The sequence below is a fragment of the Trifolium pratense genome, linkage group LG1 (genome assembly GCF_020283565.1).
Source record: "Trifolium pratense cultivar HEN17-A07 linkage group LG1, ARS_RC_1.1, whole genome shotgun sequence".
Lineage (NCBI taxonomy): Eukaryota > Viridiplantae > Streptophyta > Magnoliopsida > Fabales > Fabaceae > Trifolium > Trifolium pratense.
The window spans coordinates 32,309,604-32,324,958 of record NC_060059.1 but is presented as its reverse complement, the minus strand read 5'-3'; the positions used below and the strand labels follow the sequence as shown (position 1 = coordinate 32,324,958).

General features: G+C 34.1%; 1 protein-coding gene across 3 annotated transcripts; it reads right to left on the bottom strand.

Moving 5' to 3' along the window:
• Positions 1-2,102: 2,102 nt before the first annotated feature.
• LOC123921436 (ENHANCER OF AG-4 protein 2-like) lies at positions 2,103-14,104 on the bottom strand. 3 transcript variants are annotated; one of them, XM_045973990.1, is made up of 13 exons: positions 13,499-13,997; positions 12,943-13,019; positions 10,096-11,913; positions 9,505-10,006; positions 8,829-8,937; positions 8,555-8,667; positions 5,480-5,667; positions 3,763-4,468; positions 3,237-3,675; positions 3,112-3,138; positions 2,926-3,021; positions 2,696-2,809; positions 2,103-2,374 (listed from the first exon to the last, which is right to left on the bottom strand). In XM_045973990.1, exons 1-12 carry the CDS (start codon positions 13,607-13,609, stop codon positions 2,739-2,741), a joined length of 4,257 nt encoding a protein of 1,418 aa, XP_045829946.1. In that variant the 5' UTR covers positions 13,610-13,997; the 3' UTR covers positions 2,103-2,374; positions 2,696-2,738. The 3 variants fall into 3 exon arrangements, with proteins under 3 accessions (XP_045829946.1, XP_045829954.1, XP_045829938.1); XM_045973998.1 differs by lacking the exon at positions 3,112-3,138 and having other exon boundaries at positions 13,499-14,104; XM_045973982.1 differs by lacking the exon at positions 3,112-3,138 and having other exon boundaries at positions 2,696-3,021; positions 13,499-14,042.
• Positions 14,105-15,355: the final 1,251 nt, after the last annotated feature.

Below are 15,355 nucleotides of genomic sequence, written 5' to 3'. Positions count from 1 at the left end.
TCCTCATTAATAAACACCTTGAATGTTGTTAAGCTCTTAACTATGACATATTGTATTATGATGATGATCAAAATGCTCTCACTATTCAAAATTGCATCTCTACTTAGTGATTATGCGCCGGCGTTTGTGTTTATGGCTCGGTCACGTGACTTCTTCCTCTTCTTTTTATTTTTTATTTTAATTGTTAGATGGAAATAAAAGCTGACGTGTCAGCTGAGTCACTTATGTGACTTGCCACATCAGCGTTGACTTGATCAAAATTAACCTTTTGCAAAAGGGGTTAAAGATAGGGGGCCATAACTGCTATTTTGAAACATAGGGGGCCAAAATTGTAACTTTCTAAAACATAGGGGGTCAAAAGTGCAATTTAGCCTTTATCATATTAGTAGTAATAAATACAATATCATATCTAAAGAGACACTTAACTTTCTCTAATAATATATGTTAATAATTATAGGAGTAACAACTATTTACACTTGTGATCATTTCTCTCATTCTTTTTTATAAGCAAAAATTTATGTTCGAATAATTCATTAGCTAGTCTATATTATAGACCAAGTATATCAATTATTCAAAGACACAAGAGAATTTGTGCTTATAAAACAATAAAAAAAAGAAGATGAAAACAAGTAATAAACAAAACAAATAAATAATTATATTTTGATAAAATAATGTAATATTACAAAATTTTATGTGATTATTTAAATATAATATGTAGTTTTGGTAGATAGATGTAATGACGTCCAATCAATTTCGGCATTTCTGTCAGTTAAACTAAGATTTGTGGACATTTACATATAATAAGTTATTTGATAAATAATAAATACATAAATATTGTAAAAATAAATACATAATATAAAAGGGTTTCATAAAAATAAAATAAAACAATAGGGGTTTAAATATACAATCACTTTATATTTCAATCATATATACTCCTTCCAGACATAAATATAAGAAAAAATAACTGTTTACGCGGTGTTTAAGAAATTAGTTAAGTGTAGTTAATTTTCTAGATTTAATGCAAAACATGAGTTAAGTTTACTATATTACCCTTTGAAAAATGATTAAATAAGGGTATATTAGGAATAGTAGTATTAATTAGTTTAAAAGTAGTTGACTTTTGCTTATACTTGTGTCCAAAATTTGAAGTTTTTTTTTTCTTCTTATATTTGTGTCCGGAGGGAGTAATATACAATCTCACATGACATGCATGATTAAAAAGGTCATATTTAATCTACCAAAAAAACAACAAAAAGTCATATTTAATACGTGAAAAAAATGAGAAATATTATTTATTTACAAGATGTATTGATGTGCATATATAGTTATTGCGTTATTTCTAATTGAAATGCATGATTATAGTCATATTTAACCGATGAGAATGAGAGAAAATCAATTATGTGTGAATTATCTAATAATTAAAATTTATTTTTAATTTAAAATTAATAATTTTTTCATATTTTTTTAATAGTTATGAACTGTCAATGTAAAATTATTCTGCACATACATCCAATAATATATTCTAAAATTATCATGTCAAGAAGTCCCAATGTGAGAGAAGCTTATAGTCATTATAATAATATGATAATATAATGGTTTTTTTGGGTACATTAATGTGTTTTTCTTTATTCATCTGATTAGAAGTATATATACACAATAATAATAGGTTAGTAAAAAAAAAAGGGTATAATAATGAAAAACATAAATAAAAATTATTACAAATATAATTATGCTTGATTAATTTCAGATTACGTTCAAAAAATTTAAATAAGTTAATTTATTTTAATGAGTATAGTTTACGAGTTGAAAACCAATCGTTAGTTGGTTCAGTAGTGATTGATATTGAACTTGGTAGGAAGGACCACAATTCGATCCCCGCAACTACAATCAAGAGGGGGCTGAAACCACTTGATGTCAGAACCAACACCGAACTATTAAGTTGGTGGTGAAAGCCAAAAAAGAGTTTGAATATATGTTTCGATGTAAAAACAGATTTTGACAACCTTGTTTGTATCACAATCATAAACTAGAACTAGAAAGAATTGAAGGAAAAAGAATCTGAAAGATTTGTAACATCAACATTCAATTATTGTATTCAAAACTGAGTGTATAAACTGATTTCTATATATAGATGTTCTGTAATAATTACAAGAGGTGAGAAACGGATAAACTGAAAATGTCAAAACTAGGACCTAAACTTGGGAGCAAATGTTCTTGGGAGTCATCGTTAGGAAAAACTACAATATACAGAGTCCTGCTAAAAGCCTCCACAAGTTTTCAAAATTTTCTTCAGAGGTAGTCATACGTACTACACAAGTGAATTAACTTCGAGCCACGCTATGTAACCTTGTCTGTCGATCCACCAGCAACAGCACTGAAAGGTCAAAAACAGTTTTAACTCAGTACTAAAAGAGAGAACCATGAAATGCTATTTTCTTCCGAATAAGTTACCATAAGAATAAGAATTGACAAATCAAATTATAGAAGCATACTTGAACACGACACTTTAGGTATGTAAAAAACCTAAAACGTTTTAATTATAAAAAAAAAAAAGACTCTGTGGTGTAGAGGCAGGTTTAATGATCATTAAATCGAAATCAAATTCATTTTGATGTAAATATAACAAATAAGCTATGTAACCAATAACCATATCAAATAAGCCACATATAATGAATCTAATAACCAATTTCCTTACACACGAATATTGCAGATGAATTGAAAAAAATATTCAATCAACATCAGGTAGGCCTCCAACAATTAAGAGTAGGAATGTCTGGTCTACAGGGGAACATCTGAGGAACACCATATCCTGATGAAGAAAAAATGATCTTGATGCATAAATACAGTTTCTTAACATGTGGAATTCAAAGGGAACTAACTGATTAAGAAATAGGAAAGTATAAAGTGTAAAATTGGAGAAACTACCTGACTTCGGAGGAGGAACAGGTATATTGTTGGGGTTCGCATGCTGAAAACCTACGCTGCTCATTGGTGGTCTTTCAAGTGGCGGACGGAAATTATCTGTCACCACGATAAAAAACAAACATTCAGATTTAACTCAAACAACACAAATACCAAGTGAATTGCAAAAATATATGAATGGATGAACACCTTTACAAAGAAACTGAAGACAGACTTCTGGAGTAAGAGATACATACATAATTAACAATATAAAACATCAGTCACTTTTTACTGTAATAAGTGTTTCGAATAGTAAGCTGAATAGATTCACATACCTTCCTGCCCAAAGGGTGGACCCGGACATGAAGGATTTATCCCTCTCCATAAACCATGTTGATTGTTTGATTTAAATTCACTTGTTGACATCCTCCATTGCTCATTAGCAACAAATTGCCTCTGCCCATCTGGAACGGATGTCAATGCATATGGAGGGCAGAAAGAATGTGGAAAATGCTGCTGAACTGAAGGTTTCGGATATGAATACTGATTAGGAGATGGATTTTGGGGTGGGGTAGGATGCATGTGTCTTGGAGCAAAGCGAGGATTACCCAGCTGAAATTGCCTTGTAGGGTTTAACGCAGAAGGTTCTTGAGAGCTGCAACCTGCCATTGGAGGAAAGCAAGCAGATGGCTGTGGCAACATTTCATTCTTCAGAACTGAAATAGTTTGGCCCCCAGGAAAAGAATTTCCAGTCATTTGAACTATTTGGATGCCCTGTATAGAGGACTCCATTTTTCAAAACCAGTAATGCAAACAAATATATAAACAAACAATCGAAAACCATAAGCAAAAACATCTTACATTAGCTGTGCCATTGCAGTTATGAAGCTGCTGATACCCTGATAGTGGTGATGACTGGTGTGATGATTGAGATGTCACTGACGCCTGGGTAAAAGTTGAAGGCTGAGCTGTTCCAGAAGGTTGAGAAATCAATGGTGGTGTAGGACCAGTGGGTGGTAAAGGAGGAGGTGGGGGTTGTTGCAATGTGGGCGGCGGAGGTGGGGGTTGTTGCAATGTGGGCGGCGGAGGTGGGGGTTGTTGCAATGTGGGTGGCGGAGGTGTGGGTTGTTGCAATGTGGGTGGCGGAGGTGGGGGAGGAGATGGAGATAATGGAGGTGGTGGTGGTGAAGAAGGCAACGGTGGGGGAGTAGGAGGTGAATCAAGTGGTAATGGAGGAGAACCCTCAAGATTTACATGTACCTCTTCAGAAATGTTTGATGCTGGATCCAAGATCCTATCTGAGCCCTGAAGTTGAAAATCCATTTCCAAGGTACTGTTCAACAATACAGGCCTTTCATCCTTTGGATGACCTGAAACATCCTCCATTTCTAGCTCTCCATCAACATCTTCCAAAATACAGTTGCGTTTGTCACTTGGGGTAACGGTGGAAGTTTCTGAATCCACAAGAGTGTGAGTAGGATCCGCTGGAGACACATTGGGAAAATCATCGTCTTCATCTTCAAACACGCGCGAAGATAAAATGCCAGCCAGCTGAAATGTAGCATTACTGAAACACAATAGCCAGATATATAACATGAACCAGAATTTGAATAGTTTTTGTAATCGAAAACAAGTAAATATGGAACTAAAATATAAAACAATTAGCCACGTTGTGTTTCATAAAATGAAGAGTTTCATGTTGCTAATTGAAATCACAGCTAAATAAAATGTTTTTCATTACGTTTTGGAAAATAAATTGGAATCAAACAAAGATTCTTCTTTTTTTTCTATAGTAGAATCCATAAAAAGAAATTATCTCTTATTCCTTTTCGACTTTCCTTTTTTGGAACAAAGGAGAAAATACTTATACTAGACCATCAAGAGTAACAACTTGCCAATTTTTTCATTCTCTCCATGCTCCAATATGCAAAAACGATGTGAAGCAGTTCACATAGTATTACCAGAAGCTTCAAAATGGTAGAAGCTGCAACAATGCAGGCACTAGAATATGATTCCACTTTGTCCAAAAACAATTCTTTTTCCACTTCCAAGAATTGTAACCTTATGGGTTGAGTTTTGACAATCACTCAAAAAATGAAAATTATGATATAATATAATCAGTACATAACAAAACAATTTTACAAAAAGTATGATTTGAAATTAATTTTGAATTTGTACAGATTAATGAATCTGGTTTTAACATAAATTTTTTAACCACGATTTGGATTTGCCAAATTTCCATCCAATCACTTTATTGTATTGACATAATATTTTCCAAAATGACAGACATGTTTCTACCTCAAGTATTTGTTTGCTTTAAACTATTTAATAGTTAATACTATATTCTTCTTGTTTTCACTCTATACTCTCAACCTCATTTGTGATATAATAATTTTAAAACTTATGTTTCATTGATTGCTGTATTTGTTTTCTCATTTATGGGTTCAGTCTCTCCTGGGTTAAAGATGGACTATATAGTGTAAAACTGACCAGTGACATATGAAAGGAGAACTTAAATAACAACGAAAACGGGCATATTAGCTTTAATTCTAAAAACATATGACCCCAATAACCACACCTTCCATACTCGTCAACAAGCATGCCCTCCATTTCTCTAATTGGGTCATCCACAGATCGTTCTGCTCGAGAAGGACGCCGGAAAGAATGCTTAACTATCATATCATCACCCGAACCTCCAATATCATTCATATAACGGCGAAGAACTGATTCAGGAAAAATTTTCCTCTCAAGCCACAATCTTAAAACCTGCAATCCACACAACATAAAAAGAGGAAAACTGAAATGTAATATTCCACTAAGACATAGCATACTGCCTTAATAAAAGTGGCATCATAAACATCCGTAAACAAAAGTATCATTCACTACTATATATTAAATTTAAATATTTTCTTGTGAGTGGGATAATTTAAAAAAGAACTCCGACTCTTCTTCTCACAAAGTCATGCCAAACTTATCTTAAGGAAATACTTGTGTTCCTAGTGTTAATGGAGATAATTTTAGATTTCTCAAAGAAGACTCGGACATCTTGATAAGTTCTCGAAGGATTGAGAAATGATTTTGAATAGAAATGAGAACTGAGAGAGAATAAACAAAGAAAGACACAAGGAAATTCTCGTCGAGGGAAATATTCCCAGTCAAACTGAAAAGGTCTATTCAAGTATATTCAACAACATTGAATCCATATGACTCTTACACTTCTTCAAACTGACTAACATCAAGTAAGGACAGTTACAAACAAAACTACCCTCTCAAAAAGTAACACACTAACTAACTGCCCAATTAACACAATTACTAAAATACACATTAAGTTTGGGACTTCTAGCTCCCTAACACATCTGTAGACTGTATTTTGATATTTTAATTTATATTGTAACTATCATTAAATAATGTCATGCCAATCAAACAAACCTTTTTAAAGTATTTTTTATTTAGTTTTCTACATTTCACAAAAGTATCCGTACAATTCATGTGATACTTACTAGTAGCATAATAAAGAAAAGATTGGACTATTGGAATAAGTGTTCAATAATACCACAAAATTCTCTCAAATATTTTTGGGTTAATACTTAATAGTAAGCCAAGCAGACAACGATATTTTAGATTAAAAGATTTGTTCTACACTTGATTTTAATTTTGTGGTTCTGTTAGGGGTTCATATGTTGAGTTGATTGCTCTAATCTATAAATAATTATTGCCAAGTTAGAGTCTCTCACCTAGTATATGAGATAATTCTGTTTTGTGGCCGAAAAAATAAAGTTATGTTGACCATTACTTATATTCTCCAGTTTACAGAAATTACTGACCTGAGGATTAACTGCTAAAAGTTGCTTGGCAGATGCAAACAAGGACAATAATTCCCTTTCCATTGCTTTGGAAGGATGCCAAAATTTTCAGTTCCATCTCACTAATTTGGAAATCTTGGTAGTGATTCTTAGGGTTTTTTGCTTTTAGGTTCCAATCATCAAAAAAACTTTAAACAATTAGATAGTTATTAAGAATCTTACGTTTTTTCGTTGACATATCACACTTGTACAAGCCAGTTTGACCACCATCCATCCCATTGTAGTACCTTTTTCAGATTCATTTTACAGTGGCTCTCAGGATAAAAAATTATGAATTTCCTTTCATCACAAGTGAAGGAGAGTTGAGAACTTATTGTTGGTTGGGACTTGGGAGTTTTGTTTCAATCTCAAAAAAGGAGGCAAATGACAGCCTGGTGATCGCTGTCAATAACATGAGTCTCAAGAAATTCAGTTGCCTCGAGATAATTCTAGTATCATATATTTTAGGAGGAATCTTAAGCAGAAAATGCTCTATGATCCCAAGATGTTATTCTCATCTATATCAATTGTCTTGTTTATATTTCTTTATCCATTATGGATTCAAATGTTTATCGGGATTTTCATTTTGGATGGGACATCAGTAATAGGGAAAAGTACCAAGACTTAGTTCCTTTTGCTTTTATTTAATTATTTTTAAAATTTATTTGAATCATTAAAATATAATTTGTATTGTTACTCCCTCTAGTGTGTTTACTTGTATGTCCTATTTTCAGTTCCAAATAGTTTCAAATGGTTCTTAAGCTCAGAGAAGTTTTTTACCTATCAACAATAATACCAGCAATGCTAGTGAATGTTTGATGGTAAAAGTCAAACAAGAGCATAAGCCAAGTGTTGCGGAGATGAAAATGTTGAGGTGGACATGCACATGTGAGAAACGATATGACCATGAATAGACATTTTATAAATAGCTGGAGTAGCACCTATTGAAAAAACAAAATGACAAAAACTCATTAAGATGGTTGGCTTGTGCAAAGAGAAAAATAGTGGCCCTAGAAAGAAGAGTTATTAACCTAATAAACAGAAATAGAGGAAGACCAATGAAAACTACAAGAGAAATCATCTAAAATAACCTTGATCAAACTGGCAAATCAGGTTTTTGACACAACACAGCGAAATCGTTTGATCCATGTAGTTAACTTTACCTAGTGAGAAACAGTTTTGGTTATACACTGTCCAAGAATAAGAGGTTTCTTCGTACAAAGCCTTAAGAAAATAAAAAATTAACCGAGAAGGAAATTTTTTCGTCTCAGCATTGGACTCGAGAGTTAATAGTCACAAACATCTTCAAGATTCATAGACCCTGTGCAGCCCTTTCCATTTCCGCTTGTGTAATTTTCAGCCTAAACTTAAAAATAACAGCCCTTTTGTTTCTACAACACGAGGAAATACTTTCTTTTGGAAAACTTGTTTGGTGTACTGGAACCTAGTTGCTTGCTCCTTTCCTCTGGAGTTGCTTCACTTAGATTTGTTTTAGGCCAAAGTGTAGTGGCAGTTTGTGCAAGTTTTAAAAATACTACTGTCTATATTGTTGGGGCAAAATCCATGCATTTTCATATGGGGCAGTGCTGTATTTACACCTTTATAGTTTCTATCTAGTGCATCATGGCTGTTTCAAAGAAATTACCATTGTTAATATGCAGAAAATTGAGACCCTTGTTGGAATCTCCATCATTTTGTTTTCCCTCTTATTCCATTCTTCTTATGTTTTGGAACATGCTTATCATCTTTTCATACTTCACTTCTTTTCTCTCAAATAAAAATTTCTTTATCACAAAAGAACAAGAGCTGACCTTGAGACATTGGCGACGATTTTCACGGGCACTGGTCCCAGGGGGAGCAGCAGCACCAAGAAGACGTGCCAATCCTCCTTGAACTGCAGGAATGTAGGAAGCACCTGCAATGCCTGAAAATATCTCTACAATTAGAGCTGAAGATCCATGAAGAAAACAATGCTTGAGACTTGTAATTAGCAACAGCATAGAGAAGATACAAAGCCAGAGTGAGAAACAGGTGAGTTCCTAATAAACACTACAAAACAGCATTCAATGAAGTACATGCCCTCACCTTTTTGATTATTTGAGCACTGGGTTATAGAATCAACAAGAAAGAACAAATCCACTTTACGATGAAAACTAGTTTCACTTTCTAGCTTTCGGATAAGAAGTTCAACAACCTGAACATATAGACCATGGAGTAAGTCCACAATGAAATTAACAATAAAATTAATGTAACTCAAAAATTTAACTGCAAAAGTATCATAGCAATTATATGATTATATCCATATTACAATAATTTATCTCTGAACATGAACAGAACAAAATGCATTGCCATATTCTAAGAGTCAGAATTAAATAAAAAAAGCACACAAGCAAACTGATAGTAGAAGTATGTAATACAGATCATGTGAAATACAACTACCACATACTATTACCAAACTCTTAATTTCAATAAGACATTAAATATAAATTTGTCCACAAGTTGAGCTTATCCTTCCACCTACAATGTGACAATAATGGTTTTTGAGATTTGAACTGGCTTCACAATTCAACACAACTCATCAGAATTTAAAATTTAAATGACGTCAAAGAAGTATACCAATAGCAATTTCTACTGTATTTACTACTGCACACCAAAGTAGCACTTAAATTGTTTCATATGGAAACTTTATACCCATACACTTGGAGTAGAAAATGAGGAAGAAAGCCTTAATTTTAGAAATAACAGTGATAATGAAGCATACCTCATTGGCAAAACCATACTTAGCACAATCAATGGCAAGACGTGTTGCACGCCCAATACTTTCCTTGGTCCTTGACAAAGTCTCAATCATTCCTTCAAAGGCATCACGCGCAATAGCAGCCTCAGTACCCCCACCCAGAGAACCCACAACACCGCTTTGCCCCAAACCAAGTCTTCTCTCCTCATTTTCTTCAGCATCAAGTTGATTTTGAGAAATGGAGTGATACCCATTGGTTGATGGAGACACTAATGATGGCAGCTCATTAACTCCCTGCACATCTGCCTGGCCATTATTGCTAGACACAGACAGAAATGGCTGCACTATAGAGGGGCTAGGTGTTCCCACTTGAGCATTATGAAGGTCAAAAGGATGACACTGAAATTGAGCTACTAGTCTCCTTTTTGCCTGGGCAACTGCAATAAGATGCTTCATAGTCTTGGCATTTTCTGGAGTCCCAGAACCAACATATAGGCTACTTTTTTCTTCTGTGCCCAACTCTATTCTATAATAACATAAAAAAATCATAAAGAAAAATAATCAGTAAACAATTCAAAAAAGGAAAGAGAAAGACACAATCAAATGCACATGCACCTATCAACATGAAAACCATCAGGTTCCTTTAAACTTTCTGGTGTATGAACTTCAACTGACTGTGGTAATGTCTTTGGGGTAGTTTTAGACCTTTCCACAGAAGACGCAGGCTTCTTTTTATGAGTTATAATTTGGCTTTTCAAAGTGCTGCTGCTAATTAAACTCTTTGAAGACCCATTCTCAGCCTTCTTTAGAGTAGCATTACTGAAAACTTCAGGCAAAGCTTTAGAAGATTTATGTCGCTTGGCATTTGACTTTGTTGTAGAAAGAGACTGAGGAGAATTTACTGGAGAGATGGAGCTCAATTTTTCCACATTCGAAGGAAAAAGCTTTCGATCTAATCGCTCAGGGATTTGAGCTGAATTGACAGCAACAATTTCATCAGCATTCTCTTTTTGAGGATGCCCTGTAGGCAAAGAGTCATCACATAATTTAATTAAGTGTGCATTCAAATGGCTATCCTCAAGTGCACTAGGTTTCCCCTTAGTCAGCTGAGAAACATCACCATTCTCTAACAATGGATCATTGCTCTTCACAGGCTCTGAAACAAGAGAGGGTGATTTAATATTTTTAGAATCCCCTCCATGAACAGGAGTCTTAGATTCGTCATCATCATCGTCAATACGGAAAACAGGTCTGCGTCTCCTCCGTACTTGGATGTGATGTTTTGTTCCACTCAGCACTTCACAAACAGAATTATCGGAATCTGCAATAGCAGTCTGAGCCCTTGATGACAACCCTTTCTCTGTTTTCAAACATGATAAAGACCTTTTCAACTCTGATTTTTCCAATGCCTTGTCAACAACAACAGGAAAGCCAGGTGAAGCGCTCTTCATATCTTCAGGGAGAGATTTTAAAGGTTCGTTGTCTTTGGCATCCATACGCTTGAACTTCTTGGTAGCGTGTAAAGTTTCGTTCGTTCCCAAATTACGCTTTCTTTGAACTTGGGTCTTGTTTTTCTTAAAAGAATTATTTCTATCAGCCTCCTTAGAATCAACAAATTTCTCCTGCAACTCATTCTTTACCTTAAGACTTGTTGTAGCTTTCAGCAAGTTCTTATCTTTATTTCCATTGTTAATACCAGGGCCTGATTTAGAAGCATCTGCAGAATCGACAAAAAATGCATTTTTAACTTTTTTCCCACCTTTCACTGTCTCTCCAGAACTTTCACCCTTTGAAAGTGCTTTACTAAATCCACTTATTTCTTTATCTGCTGCAGCTTCGCTTCTCCTCCTTGAGCCGGTAACAAGCTTTCTTGCCTTGTTCCCATCAGTTGAAACACTCTGCACATTATTAGCTTGCTTGAAGTCATCAACATTGCATACATCCTTACAATCAGAAACTTCCTTTTTCAGACATGATTTATCCTCAAGGCCAGATCTGATAGTGTGCTTGTTTGGTTCTGTACCAATGGAAGATTTACTTTCCAGCACAGGTGACAAAACTGGAGATGAACTGTCAGTTGGACGGCCAGATGCAGACGGTTTATTATCTTGGTCATCCCTTTCTCCACATCTTTGTTCATAGTGCTCCAAATTTGAGCCAACGTCTTCCATAATAGTCTTAGATTTTTCTACATTTAATACAGCATCAGTAGCATCCTTTATGTCACCAACTGCCCCATCAAAAGAAGGGGCATGAGCATCATCAGTGTCATCTGTCAAACCACCAACTTTCTGTTTCTCTAACTCATCATATGCTGCACAGATTTCCCTCACAGCTTGAGTAAAGCACTTCGTCTTACCATGCAACCGAGCAGTCAACTTAGTTTTGACCTCACTGGTGAATGCCTGAATATCCGCAGGGACAACAAAAGCTCTGGGAAGGAAAATATGATGATATGATGCAAATGTAATAAAAAGAAAAGCAGTCGATCTAATGAACAAAAAAACAAAGGTAAAAAGTAGAAAAGATCACAAAATCATATTACTTGGTATTTAGAAAAAGAACGTCAAACTACTTGAAATTTGCTCGATTGATTTCATCATAGTCGTCAGCTCAAGACTTAGATTTTGAATCACAGTAAAAGAGGGTTACCAAATATTTCAAAAATTGAGTGACATTTATGGATGACAGTAAATAAATAAAAAGATACGCTATAAAAACACTTCACTTTTACGGGAAAGAAAATAATAAATATGATTCTTTCTACAAATGACATTTGCAAATAAAAAAATGTCCATCAGGGAAAAATGATAATAATGACAAAATTAATGTTTCATTCATCCAAAAAACAAGATGAGGTAATACCCCACGAGTTACCAAACAACTGGAATATCCTCTGAAGGAAGAACAAGCAATTATTATTTCTTTCTTAGGACAATATAACAGTTCCAAAATTATTAATTTCCAACCAGCCACCAGGAATCATAATAAATATTCGCAACCTGAATAAGAAACTTTACGGTTGAATTACTAGACGTTAAGATACTTCACAGTATCAGCCAGTCCTTTGTGATTACCAAAGAATTTGTCAACATTCATTGAACTACTTTGCAACCTAGCAGTTATAAGTTACAAAAAGAGTTTATAAATATTCACTGAATTACATGACATCTAGCCATTCACACAATGGTAAGGCAGGGTTTTAAATTGCAGTGAGTATGGCAACCACGGTACTATAGCACCGGTATTTGACAACATTTCGTACTATAGCATATCGTGGAACAATAACACTTTGTTCACACTCCTCTATGTTATAGCATCGTCATAATAACGGCTATTTAACAACACTGAACTACATTAGGCATCAACTGCAACCAGCTTGCATCCACAACAGAATCACAATTTAATTACTTGCATTAAGCTCTAAATACTACAATTAAAACAGGAGAGAAAGAGAGTTACATTTCTTCGGTCCCGAAAAATTCGACAAAAAATTTCTTCGGATCCGGGTTTTTTTCCCAATCTTCAGGCCTGCTTATCTAAGGACAAAAAATCAACAAAATCAGAATCTCAACATTAATAAACAATAAAAAAACTCAACCACTTAAATTAATAACCTAACCATCATCTAGCAATTACAAAGATCACCAAAAATAAATAAACTAATAAAATTAGAATAAACTTTAAAAGGTAATGCTCCTATGATTCGAATCAAAATAACCAAAATATTCAAAAGAAAAAAAAAACAATGAAATTACCAAAAATCCTAACAATGTTAACTTGACGAGTCTATATGAACAATTTCACAAGTAATGCAAAACCTCTGATATGAACAATTTCACAAACTCAGCTAAGAAATAACTGTAAACTACACATTACAACGCATAATCGAAATATGAAAACGGCATAACAAAAATGTAACCGAATCAAACAGCACCGTAACGCAACTTAACGTAACGAACCGATTGAAAAGATATATAACGAAAAGAAGAAACAAGTTCGATGAATGAAAACGTACTTTAGCAGGCCAAGCCGGGAATCCCTTAACCTTAGCTAGAACGAGATCGCCGAGTTTCAAATGCGCATTGGCCTTAGCTTTGTTTGCTCCACGTCGGCGTGACGGGGGCATGATTACGGCGATGCCACAGCGAATAAACCGAACGAATAGAAAACCCTAAAAATTGTTACGGAACCGCCGCGATGATCGCCGGCGAGAAATGTTCGGCGGAAGCGGTTAGAGAAATGGAGAAGGTTGCGGCGGTCGATGAGGTGTCGGCATTGGCAATGGCGATGAGAGAGAGAGAGAGAGAGAGAAAGAGAGAGAGAATCTGAGAGTGAGAGAATCGCTGAAGCGGTGAATGGAAGATTTTGTTTGTTGTTTGGAGCGTGGCTGGCTGGCTAGCTTTCGAGGGAAGGAGAGTATGGTATGTACTACGGTATATGGTATTGAATTGAATTGAAACCCAATGAGATTTTTTTTCCTTCAATTTTGTGATATATTTTGATTTTGATTTTGATTTTTATACTCTCTTTGTTTTTGAACTTCTCTATTGTTTTCAACCTTGGTTTTTTGCATTGTATGTGATTTTTGTTGCATTGTATGTGATTGTGATGTGATGATAACAATTGATGATGTAGGAAGGGTTGCTATTAACATACCACCTTTTGAAGAAAAAAAAAACTTTTGGGTGACTGATGTGGATATTGTTTTCGATAGTCTGATTTAGGTCAACGATTGAAATTGATAAATTGTATTAATTTATAATATCAGTGATCCAGGTTAATTACAACATGAAACTGTGTGTATTGATTACGTCTGGGGGGAGAGACACATTAAATTCGTAATCTGAGACGAGAGAGTAAAAGGATCGGCAATGGTTAGTATTATTAAAAGGTTAAAATACAATAAATTGGTTTAGTAAGAAAAGTTGTACGATAAAGTATTTTTAATTGTAAATGCATATCATGTAAGGTTTTTTTTTATTTATTTTACTCTTTGGTCTCTTTACGAGGATTTATGGCGGGAACCAAAGCCATTGAGCGGCATTTTCAAAAATTCGTTTGTGGATATAGATTTTAAGTTGTCGGTGAGTTTAAACGAGTCGAGAAATGATGGATTCAACTATTTTATAATTGTTGTTGATGTGTATTATGAGGCGTGTGAGTGTTTATATAAGGTTTGGATTAAAATAAATTCCATATTTAAAATTTTTGTTATTGGTTGACAAAAACATTAGATATCCATTTTTTTCGCACCTTAAAAAGATGAAAATCTAATTACTAGATTACATGATAAAAAGATATCGTAAAATAAATAATAATATTATTATTGTGGTCAAATATTTTTATGATATGGATTATTAAACTGAATAAATACTTCAAAAAAAAATTAAATTGAAAAAATATGTTGTCATCAAATTTTTTTATTTTAAGGCTTAATTACATATTTTGTCCTTATGTTTAAAAGTTTCACGTTAGTCCTTATGTTTTCATCATTTTCATTAATTTGTCCTTTCAGTCATTTTTTTTTTTACTAATTCCGTTTGTTTTTGACACATGGGTAACAACAGCCATACGTTGACTAACAAGTCATACGTCAAAACTTTTTAGGTTTTAAGTTGGTCCCTTGTATTTTAAAAATTTCAAGCTGATCCTATATGTTTTCTTCCCTCATTTTTTGTTTCTCTAAGATTATTTATTGCATGAGTTACATATATTTTATGCAGGAAGAAAGAAGAGTGTTTTCATGATTCAATATTTAAAAGATTCTACTTGTGAATGGTGTATTAAATATCTATGATAATTTCAGGGACTTGTTAGCGGCTTTTTTGTTGTATCCATGTAAGTTCAACCAAGAAAGGACAAAACTTAGAAA